This window comes from Bos taurus, chromosome 5 (assembly GCF_002263795.3).
Source record: "Bos taurus isolate L1 Dominette 01449 registration number 42190680 breed Hereford chromosome 5, ARS-UCD2.0, whole genome shotgun sequence".
NCBI lineage: Eukaryota > Metazoa > Chordata > Mammalia > Artiodactyla > Bovidae > Bos > Bos taurus.
The window spans coordinates 34360107-34378990 of record NC_037332.1 but is presented as its reverse complement, the minus strand read 5'-3'; the positions used below and the strand labels follow the sequence as shown (position 1 = coordinate 34378990).

General features: G+C 36.2%; 1 protein-coding gene and 1 long non-coding RNA gene across 2 annotated transcripts in view; one reads left to right on the top strand and one right to left on the bottom strand.

Moving 5' to 3' along the window:
* ARID2 (AT-rich interaction domain 2) overlaps window positions 1-18884 on the top strand; it is a 208680-nt gene that overhangs the window by 139016 nt on the left and 50780 nt on the right. Inside the window, exons 7-15 of the mRNA XM_002687323.7 lie at window positions 221-287; window positions 384-634; window positions 960-1056; window positions 1151-1360; window positions 2148-2315; window positions 8464-8545; window positions 10391-10525; window positions 11493-11689; window positions 11939-14796. Of these exons, the coding sequence (XP_002687369.1) occupies window positions 221-287; window positions 384-634; window positions 960-1056; window positions 1151-1360; window positions 2148-2315; window positions 8464-8545; window positions 10391-10525; window positions 11493-11689; window positions 11939-14796 (4065 nt within the window). The remainder of the gene's footprint in view (window positions 1-220; window positions 288-383; window positions 635-959; window positions 1057-1150; window positions 1361-2147; window positions 2316-8463; window positions 8546-10390; window positions 10526-11492; window positions 11690-11938; window positions 14797-18884) is intronic.
* Window positions 7629-18884, bottom strand: part of LOC132345273 (uncharacterized) — a 44009-nt gene continuing 32753 nt past the window's right edge. The window contains exon 2 of the long non-coding RNA XR_009494499.1: window positions 7629-7723. This is a non-coding gene — a long non-coding RNA (uncharacterized lncRNA). The remainder of the gene's footprint in view (window positions 7724-18884) is intronic.

The following is an 18884-nucleotide window of genomic DNA, read 5'->3' as shown; positions in this document are numbered from 1 at the left end:
GGCTGATTTCTTTCACAGACCTTTTAGGATCTGTGGGCCTCTGGCCAAAATGATATATTTGAACTATAGAAATTCAAGTATTTGTGTCAAAGAGCTAAGTATATATAATACAGTGATATCTACATGAACTGAAAATAGTAGAACTATTGTGAATATTTTTAAAGTAATAGAATAGTTATTTCATATTGTCAGAATTAAGTGTAATAATTTCTCATTACAGTTTTGGAAAGACATTGTTGATGATAATGAAGTACGTGACCTCATATCTGACAGAAACAAGTCTCATGGTAAGTCAATGAGGAAGTATTTTTAAATAAATTTGAAATATCAGTAATAATAATTGCAATATCAATTTAAGTAAACTATGTTTTCTTCTGTTGTAGAAGGTACATCAGGAGAATGGATTTGGGAATCTTTATTTCATCCACCTCGAAAGCTGGGCATTAATGATATTGAAGGACAACGGGTACTTCAGATTGCAGTGATTTTGCGAAATCTTTCCTTTGAGGAGGGCAATGTTAAGCTCTTGGCAGCTAATCGTACCTGTCTCCGTTTCCTATTACTTTCTGCACATAGTCATTTTATATCTCTAAGGCAATTAGGCCTTGACACATTAGGAAATATTGCAGCTGAGGTAAGCATGTGACAGAACCTTAAAACAGTTTTTATAGTTGGCAGAATATTTACTTAAAACTTTAGGATGTGGGATTATTATATTTGCCATAATTATAGAATATTAAATGCTTACATATAGTTTTTGCCTAAAGTGGTATTACATAGTTGTGTGGAGAAAAATATTTGAAATGATGCTCCAGATTTACTGACGGCTATTTTCACAGTCATTACATTTTTAAAATTATAAATGTTGTTCTATTCCTTTTTATTCAATTTGAATTATGTATTTGGATATAAATTGAATGAAGCCTCTTTCAACAGTAGTGTCCTTCCTTTTTTTTCAGCTTTTATTGGATCCTGTTGATTTCAAAACTACTCACCTGATGTTTCATACTGTTACAAAATGCTTAATGTCAAGGGATAGATTTTTAAAGATGAGGGGTAAGTGCTCACAAGTTTCTCACTGTCAAAGTACATAAGCTTTGTATCATGTTTTAAAAGACAAATACATGTTTGTGCTATGTATGCTTTTCAGGCATGGAAATTTTGGGAAATCTTTGCAAAGCAGAAGATAATGGTGTTTTGATTTGTGAATATGTTGATCAGGACTCATACAGAGAGATCATTTGTCATCTCACTTTACCTGATGTGCTGCTCGTAATCTCAACACTTGAGGTGCTATATATGCTCACAGAAATGGGAGATGTAGCTTGCACAAAAATTGCAAAAGTAGAGAAGAGCATAGGTAAGACTAAACCAAAAAAGAAAAATTAATTTTCTTTATTGAGGAAAAATACTTACTGTGCTGTAAAAAAAAATCATAGTTGATATTTGGGGTTTACTTTTTATTTTGAGGAATCATTACCCTTTCAGACACACTTGTGTTATTCTTTCTCTCTGTTTTAGATAATAAAAAACTTCTATTATAGAGAGACCAGGGTGCACGTGGCTATCGGTAGTCTTTATTTCTTCTCTTTATTTCTGTTACTATATATTGAGTTTGAAATCAACAAGATGTCTGTGTCTTACTCTCCAGGAAGCAGGTCCATCTGTTTCAAGTGGTCAGTGCTGGTAGTGGTACTGTTCATGAACTCACCTCTTAGTGAGTTGTCAATTTTAAAGACACTCACTAAAACATTCACATTAATGTTTTCATCAGTGATTCAAATTATTTATTTCCTTGGTATAAATACTAAAATCAGAGTTAATAAAGATTTGGCTTGAAAAGTATTGAGAAATAAAGATGTATTTTCCATATCAGTAGTTCCTAAATCTGGCTACACATCAAAATCACTTGGAAATGTTTTTAAAAATGAAGATAATCTAACATCTACCCCAGAGCTTCCAAATCAGTTTTCAGAGATTGAGCCTAAAAATCTAGAATTAAAGATCCACAGATAATTCTGATGTATAGTGATTCATAAACTGGCATTTGAGAAGCAGCGTTTTATATATATAGCATATATTTTTCAGTGATGTCATTGTTTTACAAAATTATTGACTAACAACTGTTGATTTTTAATTTGTTTTAGACATGTTAGTGTGTCTGGTTTCTATGGATATTCAGATGTTTGGCCCAGATGCACTGGCTGCAGTAAAACTTGTCGAACATCCAAGTTCCAGTCATCAAGTTTTATCTGAAATTAGACCACAAGCTATAGAGCAAGTCCAAACGCAGACCCATGTAGCGTCTGCCCCAGGTTAGTGTCTTTGTATAATCTCTTTCAGTGTGGTTATTGGAATGTAAGATTTAATACTAAGGATAAATTTAAATTGGCTTCCTATGTGGCACTAGCTGTAAAGAAGCTGCCTGCCAGTGCAGGAGATGAAAGAGACGCGAGTTTGATCCCTGGGTTGGGAAGATCCCTTGGAGGAGGGCATGGCAGCCCACTCTAGCATTCTTGCCTGGAGAATCCCAGGGACAGAGGAACCTGGCAGGCTACGATCCATAGGGTAGCAAAGAGTCAGGGACAACTGAAGTGACTTAGCACACAGCACATAAATTTAGTATGAAGTACAGGGAACTGATGTTTGACGATAGTTGGCCAAATGAGAATTGAGTATGTACATTAATTTCTTACATATTATACATTCCAGGAGCAGCAGGATCAAGGTGAGCACAGAAGAGGTATAGTATAATAAATAAATGAAGTTGAAAAGGATTTAGAGTAGTGTGAGGGATTAAATATTATTCACAGCTGTGAGAGCATTAAGTGCCCTAATGGGTTTGTGATTTTTGTCATTAGAAATTGATAGACCAGGAATAAGTTAATCATATATTACCTTATAGTTCTCTCAGGTGGTTATCAGAATACAGAACCATAATACCTTTATTATTTTTAAATCTTGTAACAAAACCCTTCAGAATCAGAGCTTATGATCAGACATGTGTGTGTGTGTGTGTTGTTCAGTTGCTAAGTTGTGTCCAACTCTTTGCAACCCCATGGACTATAGCCCGCTAGGCTTCTCTGTCCATTGGATTTCACAGGCAAGAATACTAGAGTGGGTTGCCATTTTCTTCTGCAGAGGATCTTCCTGAGCCAGGGATCAAGCCCCTGTCTTCTAAATTGGCAGGCAAATTCTTTGCCACTAAGCCACCTGGGACGCCTATGTGCATGTATACAAATGCTAATGCATGCACCCTTCCTAGCATTCCCTTGAGTCAATTGTATTTAATTCAAATATTTTTAACTAGAATTCAGACCTGTCCTTCAGTTCTTAGACTGCTTTCTCCTGGGTCATTTTGAGTTATTATTTTATATTTTAGCACTCAGCCTTTTTGCACTCCACTTTCATTTGTCCTAACAAAAACAAACCATCTTTCACCTCACCTTCTTTCTCACCATGGCAACCCACTCTGGTACTCTTGCCTGGAAAATCCCATGGACTGAGAAGCCTGGTTGGCTACAGTCCATGGGGTCGCAAAGAGTCAGGTAGGACTAAGCGACTTCACTTTCACTTTTTTCACTTTCTCTCTCACCATTCCCAAGATAATTCTCTTTCCCTTTTTTTTAATGGAGAATGCTCAGTTTCTCAGTTGATCTTAACACTTTATAGTTATTCTGGGAGCTCATGTGGCATGAATTTCTACTTCTTACCCCTTCCCTTACAAATTTACTAGCATTTAAATTCATTCTCCTTCTTTCCTTTGTCTCAGGAGGAGATGTTAACTATTTGTACTCTGAATACCAGTCTTTGCCAACTCCTCTTTTCTGTATCTTAAACTTTTCTTTCTTTAATTGCTTCTTCAGCCTAGAAATACATTCATATCATTCTCAACCTTTCCCACTGTCAAAACAAAAACCTCATTATCCTTAATCTTTAACTACTACATTCATTTAATCACCAAATTCTGTTGAGTCTTCCTAAATAATTTTTTGATTGCCCGTACTGATAACTCAGTTTGGACCCTCCTCTTCTCTCTCCAGCTATCTTGTTCTTCTCATCTCTCATTTAATCATGGTCCCTGTCTCTCTTCCTCTCTTCTATTGTAACCCATATTATCAAAATTATATACTCTATGCAAAGTATGTAATATGTATCACCTATTTATTCCCATTATGCCCCTCTGCCATATAATGGAGTTATATCATATGTGCATTTAACTTACTAGAAGGCATGAAATAAATAGGTAATTCTGACTGCTAATTTTAGTGAGCTTTCACCCATAGGCAATAGATGTTAAAGAGCAGATATGTATTGGACAATCGATGATAAGAATGTTAATAGTTTCTTAACCTTGAAAAGGAAATGAAACAGTTCATATGCTAGTTAAGTGGGTAGTGGGCGTATATTTTTTATCCTCAAAGGAGAAACTTTTAAATTAATTTAAAATATTGTTAATGAGGGCCATTGGGAAACTGTTCAACAGAGTGAAACCAATAAATTATCAGTGATATGCTGGTAATAATAGGTCATTTGAAGAATATTCAGAGGTAATTTTCATGAAAACTCCTTTTGCCTTATTGCTGACCTGTGACCTTAACAAATGAACCCAACCCCCAGCCTGAGTAAATCCTCATTGGCAAATGGAATAAAATTAAATATTGAGAGTTTCTTGTGTATGTAGTGCCATTGATAGAAGTTTGAATAGACCTCTAGGAACCTAAAAGAGTTCATTTTTATGCTGGTGAGCACTTTTTTACTTGCTCATCATGAATGACAACTCTGAATTGTTTGATTAGTTACCACTTATAGTTTGGCTTTCCTCTCCATCATTTGTTTAATACTGTTTTCTAATGGAATGGTTATCTTCAAACTTTTAGCTCCCTTCCTCTCATCTATCTGCAAATACTATGTTTTTGTGATGTATTAAATTGATACTTACTTTTTATATCCTGTGGAATCTTGATATGTAACATTATCCATTTAAAAAATAACACGTATTCTTAGTATTAGAAATTTTATACTATTCCTCTTTCTCCTTGAACTCAGATCCATCAATACTTACATAGACATATTAATTTTAAGGTTTTTCAATTTTGTTACATTATAAAGCTCTAAGTGTTAAAATTTTATTGTTACAAGGTTTAATAATAAACAGTCCATAAAACAATAGTAAATATATTACAAACTTTTATAAATATTAAATAAAAGAAGCAGTTATTGGAAGTGCATCTCATAATGAGATGGACAAGACTTTTTCTGCTAGTTTTCTGGAAAGTATTACTCTAGTGTATTTCAGAGTATTTTTTTTCTTGCTAGAATTGCAGTTAGTTTCAGCATTAATTTTATGTTTTTCCTTTTTATATATTTAAGTTCACATCATTAAATAGTTTATATCAATAAATAGTTGAGAGTAGAACTTAAAGTTATTATTTTTCAGAATTATCTAAAAATTATTAAAATTATATTTAATGATCTTCTGAAATTTTGAGTTCTGCTTTGTTTTGTTGAAATCAAAGAATTAATAATACTTGATTTGTAAAATTATTTATTGCCCAGTTAGTATAGATATTTATTTTATTTTTAAGTTTATTGAAAACATATCAAAAAATATTAACAAGATATGAGGGTAAATTAAAGTTGGTACTCTTTCAGTTGGGTGCACCTTGTTTAACTGAATATATTCAGGTAGTGTTGGCACAGTGGCTCTGCAACTTTATGGTGTATCAGAGTCACCCAGTGGGCTTGCATGCTGATTTCTTGGCTCCATACCCTGAGCTTATGATTCAGGTGAACTGGAGAATTTTCATTTCTAACAAGTTCCCATGAGATACTGATGCTTCAGGTCAGGGCACGATTACTTTGAGAACCACTAGGTTAGGAAAATTTTAGTAGTCTTCATTTCATGACCACAGTGTTTTTTGATAAAAATGCTTTTTGTCGTGTGCATGAATACATTTTTGTCAGTTGGCACTGGAGATTTACCTCATTCAATTATGGAAAAGGTCTGCCACATAACCTAACTGATTAAGTTAGTCTTTATTAATCAAGGGTATTTTGTCTCAATTTCTGTTATTTAGAAAAAAATTCAACTTTATTTTTCAGTCTAAGAAAATATGTTGATTTATGTTCCCATGAAATCTTCCTTATTTCAGAATTCTAAGATAGTTAAACTTGCCATGAACTTGTCATGTGAATGAAATAAGATGCCACTACCTTCAGTATTTCTTTAAAATATTCTATGTGCTTTACTTACTCAAGATTCTAACTTAAAAAGTAATACACTCTTTGGTAGTAGTTGAAAGATGGAGGCGGAAAGGACATTAAGCAGAAATTGTCATCACTTTATATTAATCATATATCTGAATTTAGAACACGCCAAAGGACCAGAATACCCAATTTTTAAGGCTGTACATTGCCCTTAACTATAATATGTAAAACACTGGGATAGACCTGAATCCTTACGCTAATACCTTGGTTTAAACACATTTTGTGGATACTAATGTTTCTACTTCTCCTGTTGGTGTTCCAGAGGTATTTATACAGTCATCATCATAGCTAACATCTGTGTACCGCTCTTTATGTGCCAGGCATTGTTTTAAGGGACTTACATATTAACTTCTGTAATCCTCATAACCATCAGTGAGGTCAGTGTGCTGTTACTTTGCCCCATTTTATAGCCAGAAGGGTTAAGTAGCTTGCCCATGGTTACACAGCTGATGAGTGATGGAACTCCAGAGCCAGTCTATCTGGCTCCAGAGTCTTGCTACCATATCTTACAGTGTTTAATAGAGTTAAGACTTTGTTCCAAAATGATTAAAGAGCAGTCATCAAAGAGGAGGTCTTGCTTTCATGCACAGCAGTTTTAGGAGGGAATATATACAAAACTTTGAAAATCTGGAAATTGATTCCTTCTAAAGTATAAGTTCCCTTTGTATTCTTTGGAATGTCTTCAGGTATCCTGAAGACAAGGATTCTCAGTTTGTAGCCACTTTCATAGTAATTATATATTTCTAGTTTATACTTTTAATTGTGGCTCTATTATTTTTCCTTATGCATTGTTTATAAAGTTTCTCATAATTTCAACATAGTTTGTAATATTTCCTGCAATTGTTTATTAATTGATTCAAATTTCAGTCAGAGTAGGGTATATTCTTAGAGTATACTTGATCAAGAAAAGAGAAATTTCTACATGTATTTAGGCCTTAGAAAGGCATTTTCTGTAACAGTCATCAAGTTAGGAGAAGAAAAAAGATAGGCTGGGGTTGCACAAGAAACATACCTTTGATTCTAATTATGATGTTCTGTTAAGAAGCAGAATATCACAGTATGTCCTCTGAAATGTGACAGACCTGAATTCAAAGTCAGCACTCCTAAAAGAAGGCTTTCCAGCTATACTCAGCTCTGCTGTCTCCATCATGTGTTCTTTGTTAATCTCTGAGCTTTAATTTTTTCATTTGCAAAATGGGGACAATTAAATTTAGAACTATATATAAGATTAAAACAAATCATGTAAATGTAAATGGTTTAATAGAGAGTAAGTATTTAAACGTGGCTGGCTGCTGTTAGCTGTATCCCAGTGGAAGCCTGGGGTCTCACCAGACAGGTCAGGATTGCTTCAGATCATTCACAGACTGGACTGACTGTGGGGCTCTTCTAGTTCCAGTAATTTAGAAATTTATGTTTTGTTTGAGGGTTCTGAGAAGCTTTGCTAACATGTCACCTGAAAAAAAAAGAAAGTACATTTTGTAGGTTTAAAAAGCATATATTATTAATAATGCTGATTCAATGGTGAAACAATATAATTTTTAATCTATAAATATGTAAGATTCCTATTTCATTATAAACTTACTGTAATATGATCACGTTTCTATTATCCCATGTTTTTCTTATTTTTATTAGTTCCAACATAGAAGTTGGCTATTTGTTCATTATATCTGGAAGTTTTATATATGCCACTTACAGAGTTAATATTAATATTTTAAATTCAAAAGTGAAATTATTTTTGATGCAATCTGCTTCTGTAACTAATCTGAGAGAGATGCTTATTTACTGATACATTGTGATGTGTGTCCTCGGGCTAATTGTTTTAATCAAGTTGAGTGTTAGTTTCTTTATGTATACCCGCCTCACAGAAGAATTAAAAAGATATTAATAGTATAAAGTTAAAACTCAGTGTCTGAAAGTGGGAAAAACAGAGTTTATATTAGTGAAATAATCCATATGATTTGAATGATTGTGAGGTTAACAAAAAATAGTTCATATGAAGGATCTAAGACAGTGACTGGTATAATTAATATGTGTTCCAATATACGTTTCTTTCTCAAATTTCTATTATTTTCAATATGTTTATACACCTTTTTAAAAGGTATTCATTGTGAGTATTAACTGGTTCCATATCCATGAACTAAATATGGCCTGTAGTTTTAAAAAATGATGTAGCTAATGTATTTTTTTCTTTAGCTTCCAGAGCAGTTGTAGCACAGCATGTTGCTCCACCTCCAGGAATAGTGGAAATAGATAGTGAGAAGTTTGCTTGTCAGTGGTAAGTGGTTTATTTCTATTAAGGCTTTATCCTTGGGAAGAACAAAGCAAATGAGAAAAGGAAATTATTTCAGCAGTCATCCAGAATGTTTTACTCTGTATTTCTTTCTAGTTAGAATAGGATATCATTTATACAAGAAACAACAATATAAAATCACTTCACCTGTATTTTGAAATAGTTTGAAAGTAAAGTATCAGAATCTTCAGAATTAAAATAGTCTTTGATTAAAATTTCATTAAATTACACCACTTCTTTTCAAGCAAATTTGTGTTAAAAAATTGTCATTGATTTTGTAGAAAATAAAGTTTGTTGTATTATAGAATTTGTTTTTCTTAATATTTTATTAAAACAATTGGACTGACTTCTTAGAACCAGATTTTGTTATTAAATGTCCCTTTTTTTTTTTATCAAAAGCAAAATTTCTTGTTCATTGCTAGTTAATTTTTTCTTTTTGTGAGTAGTAAGAGGTAACTAATCAAATGATAGAATAACTAGTATGTCTACATTGAAATATCAATTTTAAATTTTTTTGAGAAGACTGACTGGTCACATCTCAGCCACTTCCTGAAAAAAAATAAATGTAGAATTGGTTAGATTTCATTTTTTCATGGCTAATTGCCTCTACATTGCTTATGAATTTCAACTTAAATTCTTTAGAAGATTAACAGATTGAAATGTAAGATCACTTTTCGGTGATGTATTACTTTAAAAAATTTCTTTCCCTTTTCCCCCATTCTCTAACATTTTTCTCCCATTCCATGTTCCTGTCACTTTATGTTCCATATTTTTGGTGCTTTCATATCTGTGTTCCTATGACACTTTTCTCTACTTTTCTTAAATCAGGTTTATGGTAATCTCTCTAATTTTTTGCTATTTCTTCATATTCTGTATTGTTAAACCTGACGCTTTATACTTGATAAATCTTCCAATGATATTTGAAAATATTTGTCTTCTATATTGAAACCAAACAGTTTTTTGTTTCTGGTCTATTTGAAAACTCGATACTCAAAGTTATGAAAGTTAGAAAAAATAAGTACTGCGTCCACTGTAAAATGTGTGTGTGTTAGTTACAGGCTTGGTCTTATAAATTCTTATTTCTGCCATTTCTAGGGAGGAGAAGAGAAGCATTTTAAATTATTTTATCATAATTATCATTTGATTCAGTTAATAGGAAACAGCTGTAGGTTAGCCTGTCTTGTATATATATATATATATAGTGAGTTCTAGAAAGAGTCCTTTATGGTTAACTAGGCCTCCAATCCTAACTTATAGCTGCAGTCACTCTATAACAAAGACAAACTGAAGTTTGAATTACCTTGTAATTAATTAGGAATAGAGTCTCTGAGGTGGGGAAGGGGAGTGTGCAGCATGAGAAGTATCATTGTTTTAAGAAGTAGTTAAATGTTTTAGGAGAGTTTTTTTCTGAAGAAATTTTATTCAAGAGCAACAAAAGTTTAGTTGTTTTTCCTTCATTTTTCACATCACCAATAACTCATAATTGGGAGCTTCTGTTATATTTTGAGTATTCACTGAATAAAATTAATGTGTTGTAGAATATTTATTGCCAGCATACCATCTCTGCTGATGTATTCACATATATTTGTGAATATTGGTTTTTATATTTGTGGATAATGATATTTTATACTAAAATAAGAATGATTAAGGAATCTCTTTTGATTTAGTCTACCTAAATCCTAGCATATATTTTGCAAATAGCATGAGATAGTGAAATTTGATCAATAAGATATGATTATTAATTTATAACACATTGCCTTCAAATGGTTAAGTATAGATTCTATAGTATATTGCATAATGCCATGTATTTTTTTTTATTTCCTCTTTTAGGCTAAATGCTCATTTTGAAGTAAATCCAGATTGTTCTGTCTCTCGAGCAGAAATGTATTCTGAGTACCTATCAACTTGCAGTAAATTGGCTCGTGGTGGAATCCTAACATCAACTGGATTTTATAAATGTCTTAGGTAGGATTTATATTTCTTTAATTTACATACCCCTTCCTCTGTTGAGAACATAACAACTATCTGTGCTGTGTTTAGTTACTCAGTCGTGTCCAACTCTTGGGAACCCTATGGACTGTAAGCCTGCCAGGCTCCTCTGTCCATGGGGATTCTCCAGGCAAGAATACTGGAGTGGGTTGCCATGCCCTCCTGCAGGGAATCTTCCCAACCGAGGGATTGAATCTAGGTCTTCTGCATTGCAGGCAGATTCTCTACTGTCTGAGCCACCAAGGAAGCCCAAGAATACTGGAGTGGGTAGACTATCCCTTCTCAAGGGGAACTTTTGACCCAGGTTTTGAACTGGGGTCTCTGGCATTGCAGGTGGATTCTTTACCAGCTGAGCTACCTAGGAAGATGTACCAACTATCTACCTAGTCTTGAATATCTCCACTACTTAAAGTTTTGTATGGTTAGATTGTAATGTGGTGGAAGTTTAAATTGAAGGGAATTTTGATATCAAACATGGTGTTTGTGTTTAAACATTCTGAGGTTTATCAAAGAAAGAAAAGAGAGAAATTAAGTGTATGTTTTTCCTGCTGTTTATATGTGTTAAAGACATAGTGTTCGCCCTTTAAAATCTTGAATAATAGTCTGTGACTGAGCTCTGTCTTCAAACATCATGACTTTTTGATATTTTGCAAAGTTCATAAACTAGGCATTGACTTGATGTAGCTTTTTTATTAATTACATATGTAGTAGAATTGTTTTAAACCCTACAATGTTAATAATAATTATTTTTGAAATTGGAGAATTGATCTTTTACATTAATATTTAATTCTTTGTTTCCCATCCTTGTAGAATATATGATTCATACTGGTTCATATCTAAGTAGCAGTGAATATACTGTTGCTGTTCGTGTAAACATTGTTAGAATTTAGTGTTTTTTGTTAATGTGCTAGTTATTAAAATTGAATGTGTGTGTACTTTACAGAACAGTCTTTCCAAATCATACAGTGAAGAGAGTGGAGGATTCCAGTAACAATGGGCAGGCGCATATTCATGTAGTAGGAGTAAAACGTAGGGCTATCCCACTTCCCATTCAGATGTACTATCAGCAGCAACCTGTTTCTACTCCCGTTGTTCGTGTTGATTCTGTACCTGATGTGTCTCCAAGTCCTTCACCCGCAGGTATTTTTATTGTGATTAAATATTACCAATTTAATAAGGCTAAATGAAAACATGTATTATATGCATTCAAGATGTATAACTTGTCCTTGTTTTTCAGTAGCATTTTATTTCTTGTTCTATTATTTTATCATATAGTGCAAAGTTGTTAATTTCTTAAAACTGTTTTCTCTTGAAATTAAGTAAAATAATTTCTGCATGCTGCTTTTCAGTCATTTCACTGTGAATTTTAACTTTTCCTCATAATTTCAGGAATCCCTCATGGACCACAAACTGTAGGAAACCATTTTCAGAGGACTCCTGTTACCAACCAGTCTTCAAGTTTGACTGCAACACAAATGTCTTTTCCAGTACAAGGTGTTCATACTGTGGCACAGACTGTTTCAAGAATTCCACCAAATCCTTCGGTTCATACCCACCAGCAGCAAAATGCTCCGGTGACCGTCATTCAAAATAAAGCTCCGATTCCTTGTGAAGTCGTTAAGGCTACAGTAATCCAGAACTCTATACCCCAGACAGCAGTTCCTGTTAGTATTGCTGTGGGAGGAGGAGCTGCACAGAGTTCTGTGGTTCAGAATCATAGTACAGGGCCACAGCCTGTTACAGTTGTAAATTCCCAGATGCTTCACCATCCATCAGTAATTCCACAGCAGTCTCCATTACACACAGTGGTACCGGGGCAGATACCTTCTGGCACTCCTGTTACAGTGATTCAGCAAGCTGTCCCACAGAGTCATATATTTGGCAGAGTTCAGAACATACCAGCATGTACTTCTACAGTTTCACAGGGTCAACAGTTAATCACCACATCACCCCAACCTGTACAAACTTCATCTCAGCAAACATCAGCTGGTAGCCAGCCACAGGACACTGTTATCATAGCACCCCCACAGTATGTAACGACTTCTACATCCAATATTGTCTCAGCAACTTCAGTACAGAATTTTCAGGTAGCTACAGGACAAATGGTTACCATTGCTGGTGTCCCAAGTCCACAACCCTCAAGGGTAGGGTTTCAAAACATTGCACCAAAACCTCTCCCTTCTCAGCAAGTTTCATCAACAGTGGTACAACAGCCTATTCAACAGCCACAGCAGCCAACCCAACAAAGTGTAGTGATTGTAAGCCAGCCAGCTCAACAAGGTCAAACTTACGCACCAGCCATTCACCAAATTGTTCTTGCTAATCCAGCAGCTCTTCCAGCTGGCCAGGCAGTTCAGCTAACTGGACAACCAAACATTACTCCATCTTCCTCACCATCACCTGTCCCACCTACTACTAACCAGGTCCCTACTGCCATGTCATCTTCTTCCACACCTCAACCACAGGGACCGCCTCCTACTGTCAGTCAAATGCTGTCTGTGAAAAGGCAGCAACAGCAGCAGCATTCACCAGCACCTCCACAACAGGTACAAGTACAAGTTCAGCAGCCACAACAAGTACAGATGCAAGTTCAACCACAGCAAACAAATGCAGGAGTTGGTCAGCCTGCTTCTGGTGAGTCGAGTCTGATAAAACAGTTGCTGCTTCCAAAGCGTGGTCCTTCAACTCCCGGTGGTAAGCTTATTCTCCCAGCTCCACAGATTCCTCCCCCAAATAATGCAAGAGCTCCTAGTCCTCAGGTGGTGTACCAGGTGGCCAATAACCAAGCAGCAGGTTTTGGAGTGCAAGGGCAAACTCCAGCTCAGCAGCTATTGGTTGGGCAGCAAAATGTTCAGTTGGTCCAAAGTGCAATGCCACCCACTGGGGGAGTGCAAACCGTGCCCATCTCGAACTTACAAATATTGCCAGGCCCGCTGATCTCAAATAGCCCAGCAACCATTTTCCAAGGGACTTCTGGCAACCAGGTAACCATAACAGTTGTGCCAAATACAAGTTTTGCAACTGCAACTGTGAGTCAGGGAAATACAACTCAGCTCATTGCTCCAGCAGGAATTACCATGAGCGGGACCCAGGCAGGAGTTGGACTTCAGGTGCAAACGCTTCCAGCCACTCAAGCATCTCCAGCTGGACAATCATCTTGTACTACTGCTACTCCCCCATTCAAAGGTGATAAAATAATTTGCCAAAAGGAGGAGGAAGCAAAAGAAGCAACAGGTTTACATGTTCATGAACGTAAAATTGAAGTCATGGAGAACCCGTCCTGCAGACGAGGAACCACAAACACCAGCAATGGGGATACAAAGGAAAATGAAATGCAGGTGGGAAGTCTTCTAAATGGGAGAAAATACAGTGACTCAAGTCTACCTCCTTCAAACTCAGGGAAAATTCAAAGTGAGGCTAATCAGTGCTCACTAATCAGTAATGGGCCATCGTTAGAATTAGGTGAGAATGGAGCATCTGGAAAACAGAACTCAGAACAAATGGACATGCAGGATATTAAAAGTGATTTGAAAAAACCTCTAGTTAATGGAATCTGTGATTTTGATAAAGGAGATGGTTCTCATTTAAGCAAAAACATTCCAAATCACAAAACTTCCAATCATGTAGGAAATGGTGAGATATCTCCAATGGAACCACAAGGGACTTTAGATGCCACTCAGCAAGATACTGCCAAAGGTGATCAACTAGAAAGAACTTCTAATGGACCTATATTAACTTTGGGTGTTTCACCATCTGTGAGCAGTATACAGGAGGCCTCAAATGTGGCAACACAGCAGTTTAGTGGTACTGATTTGCCTAATGGACCTCTAGCTTCAAGTTTGAATTCAGATGTGCCTCAGCAACGCCCAAGTGTAGTTGTCTCACCACATTCTGCAACCTCTGTTATACAGGGGCATCAAATCGTAGCCGTTCCCCACTCAGGATCAAGAGTGTCCCATTCTCCTGCCCTGTTGTCTGACGTTCGGTCTACAAATGGCACAGCAGAATGCAAAACTGTAAAGAGGCCAGCAGAGGATAATGATAGGGAAACAGTCACAGGAATTCCAAATAAAGTGGGGGTTAGAATTGTTACAATCAGTGACCCCAACAATGCTGGCTGCAGTGCAACGATGGTTGCGGTGCCAGCAGGAGCAGATCCAAGCACTGTAGCTAAAGTAGCAATAGAAAGTGCTGTTCAGCAGAAGCAGCAGCATCCACCAACATACGTACAGAATGTGGTCCCACAGGTGAGTCATTGTCCTGTCACATTTCTCTTAAAAAGTCCTGATGTGTAAATATGATTTTAGGGGGAAATGCACTGTTATTCCATGTTTTACCTTGAAAAGGTAATTGGGAGGACCTAGCAATGTACTCAGGAGAAGGCAATGGCACCCCACTCCAGTACGCTCGCCTGGAAAATCCGATGGACAGAGGAGCCTGGTGGGCTGCAGTCCATGGGGTCTCTAAGAGTTGGACACCACTGAGCGACTTCACTTCCACTTTTCACTTTCATGCATTGGAGAAGGAAATGGCAACCCACTCCAGTGCCCTTGCCTGAAGAATCCCAGGTATGGGGGAGCCTGGTGGGCTGCCGTCTGTGGGGTCGCACAGAGTGGGACACGACTGAAGCGACTTGGCAGCAGCAGCACCAGTGTACCCAAGCTGTCATGCTCTTTTATTTTTCTCTGTTCTTTGTAATATTGAACAATTTTCAGTTGTTAACTTAAACACATGGTTTAAAGCAGTGGTCTCCAACCTTTTGGGCACCAGGGACCTGTTTCATGGAAGACAATTTTTTTTCCATCCCTGAGGGTGGGGTGGGGGAAATGCGAAGGTTCAGGAGGTAATACCAATCATGGGAGCAGGTGACTCTTCCCTTGCTAGCCTACCGCTCACCCCTGCTGTGCCACCTGATTCCTAACAGGCCACTGACAAGGGGTTGAGGACCCCTGGTTTAAAGCATTTTTCTATGTTGTTGTACACGCAAGGTAGAGCCAAGATAGAGAAGTACTTGTCATCTAACATTGTAGGGAGTATTTTTAAAATGTAACTTGGTCTTGTTTGGGAGAGGTTTGCTAAGAGTACACCAGAAGGGAATTTCTGTATTTGATTTTGACATGAGTGTATTTTTGAGGCTTCTTGCACAGTACTTTTGTAAAAAAGGTGAATTCCATAAGAATTTTATCAAGTGTGTTATTATCTTAGGTATTGAATTAGTTGCCTTTATTCTTTAAAAAGGTTTATTTCTTATAATTTCAATTTGTTTCAGCTATTCTGGTATTTAATATTTTGTGTCTCTTACTCCTTTGCTCTATTTATTCCCTTTTAAATATCTACTATCCCCTCTCTGCATGCCTCAGTAAATAAAAGTGTTTTCTAAAATCAGTGCTACTGAATTGAGGATCCAATCAGCCTATAAAGATTTTAAGGACAATCTTATATGCTGTTTCCTGGATTACTACTACTTCATTCTTTGTTTCCTAATTACTACACAGCCAGAACCTTCTGTGACTGTTGCCAACTCTGCTAGCACTCTTCTGTCTTGGGTTTTTTCTCTGTGCTTCTGATGATAACAGCAGATTGTGTTGGTATTGATACCAATCTAGATGACAAGAGAGAGGTGGGAGTAGGGAAGCAAAATGGAAGATGAGAAAGCAAAGAATCCCTTGCTTAGAACATCATTCACTAATGTGTGTCTTTCTTCATGTGAATGGGTAAAGCTGGACAGTACTGCTCTGGGAGCATAATGACTTTTTAAATTCATATTAGTATTGCTTAGGTCTATTTCAGGGTATCTAAATAGGTTGAGGATTCTTCAGTGTATATTATGTACATGGCAATAATTAATATGGAGTTTTTGTGGAAAATACCAAGTCATTTTTAGTCAAGCTTCAACAGGGTGAGTTTTTCACTTAAAAGCACACGAAAAATTCTTTTAATAATGCAATATCTAACATATACTAAGCATTCAGCATATTTTTTTTATATTTAACAATTTCCCAGTTTATCTTATGTGCTCCACTTTTTTTTAGATTCCCTTGTAATCCTAAAGAGTTACAGTAGACCAAGCCAGATTAGAGAAAACCTCTCTTACTATGAAATTGCTTCATCCACCCTTGTTTATTGCGTCCTTTAACCCTCCAGTGTGGTTATGTTCAACAATGATACCTAAATAACAAAAAACAAGCAATACTAGCTAACTCTAGGACCTGTGTTAGGAATTTTGCACTATTTTGTCATTTGATTCACAAAGAAACTCTATTAGGTAAACATTATAATTTCTATTTTAGAGAAGAGGCCTCACAATGCTAAATAACTTGCCCAAGGTAACCAACTAAAATGAGGTGGTGCAGGACAAATCTGGTGGGTCTGAAACCAGAGCTCGTGCTCTTAGCCCATTTACCACTATTCTAAAAGATTTCTTTGTCAAATCCTAGATATTCCTTTTATATGTAACATTATTTTAATGACTAGCTTATAAGTATCACTGAAAGATAATTTCAGGATCACAATGCTAGAATTTAACATATTGGACATATATACATCTAAATCAAGCCATAAAATTAATACATTTTCAGTTCAGTTCAGTCACTCGTTGTGTCCAACTCTTTGCGACCCCATGAACCACAGTATGCCAGGCCTCCCTGTCTATCACCAACTCCCAGAGTTCACCAAAACCCATGTCCATTGAGTTGGTGATGCTTACTCCTAATCTAAAAAATGTGTATAAATTTTATGTATTCTCCCCAAGAATGTAGTTTATTTCAAACAGCTATAGTCTTTATTTTTGAAGTTGGTATTTTGTTGGCACGTAGAAATGTAAAACTTTGCAAGGAAAAAGAGACATAGCATACATAGATGGTGTCTATAAGAATAAGAAACAAACAGAACAGGATATCTGTGTATAACTCTTAGCACAAGGCCCAATACACAGTCTGGTGCTCAGTAATGGTGCAAGTATGTTTTATCTTTGGTGGCTCAGACAGTAAAGAATATGCCTACAACAGAGGAGACCCGGGTTCAGTCCCTGCATCAAGATGATTCCCTGGAGAAGGGAATGGCAACCCACTCTAGTATTCTTGCCTGGAGAATCCCATGGACAGAGGAGCCTGGTGGGCTACAGTCCATAAAGTTACAAAGAATTGGACACGACTGAGCAATTAACACATAGGATAAAGTACCCATAAAGGCTAAAAAATTACCAAGCTGCTCAAGATGATATCATAAGTTTCCTTGGAAGGGAGACTGTTGGACCTTCCTAAGAGCTTGTTAATAAAAACCATTTCCACTGTTGCCCAGATTCTTTAAATTTCTTTATATAGTCTTAGAATTGCATTTTAGACCTTGGTTTAATACCATTTTATCCAGTATTTGATTTGGCACTTTAAACAGGTAGATGAAATAGAGGAATTTAAATGTGATTTTTTTTTTTTTAGCTATACTTTGTTATTTTATTGGAGAGGGCAATGGCACCCCACTCGAGTACTCTTGCCTGGAAAATCCCATGGACGGAGGAGCCTGGTAGGCTGCAGTCCACGGGGTCGCTAAGAGTCGGACATGACTAAGCGACTTCACTCACCTTTGTTATTTTATACCATTTCAAGGGGTGGGGGATGTTAAGGAGGTACCTTTACACCAAGAAGGAACTTCTAGACTTGCAGAATGCTCAGGGCTGGAAAGACTGCAGGGAAATATCCCTGCTGAGAATGGCCAACAGGTAATCCTTCCTAATACCGTTGTTATTTAATATTTCTTTTCTCAGTTTTGTTCCTTCTCACTCCCACTAATTAGCTGTATTAATTTTACTACAGAAAAGATACTAGGAACACATAAAGGGGAAAGAAATATGAAACTAAATGCTATAACCATATATTTTGTACTTAAATGGTATTTAGCTAAGTATGAAATAACTGTACTTAACTTCAAGGTACATTTCTTTCTTTAAAACTACTTATTTTCAATCTGCCACAATATGGATACTGTTTCTGAGCCCTGCTCTTTTCCACTATTCATGAAATTGTATCTGCTGAAGGCATGGTACTAGGTTGGCATGTAAGATAATAAAAATGGAAAAAATTAATTATACTTAACTGAAGACTTGTCTTTTTCAGAAGCATTTAAAACACATGTTGAATATATCTGTATCTGTTCATCCTGTGATCTGATGTCATGCCCGATTCTTGTATATAAAAATAGTTTACTTAAGGATGTACTTACTTAAGGTATTTTATAGATGCTGCTCCTTAGTTTTCTGTCCTTCATATATGAATCCTTTTTGAAATGGTGCTAACATTGAATGTGGGTATCTGCCTGGTCCCCTTGATTCTTTGATAAA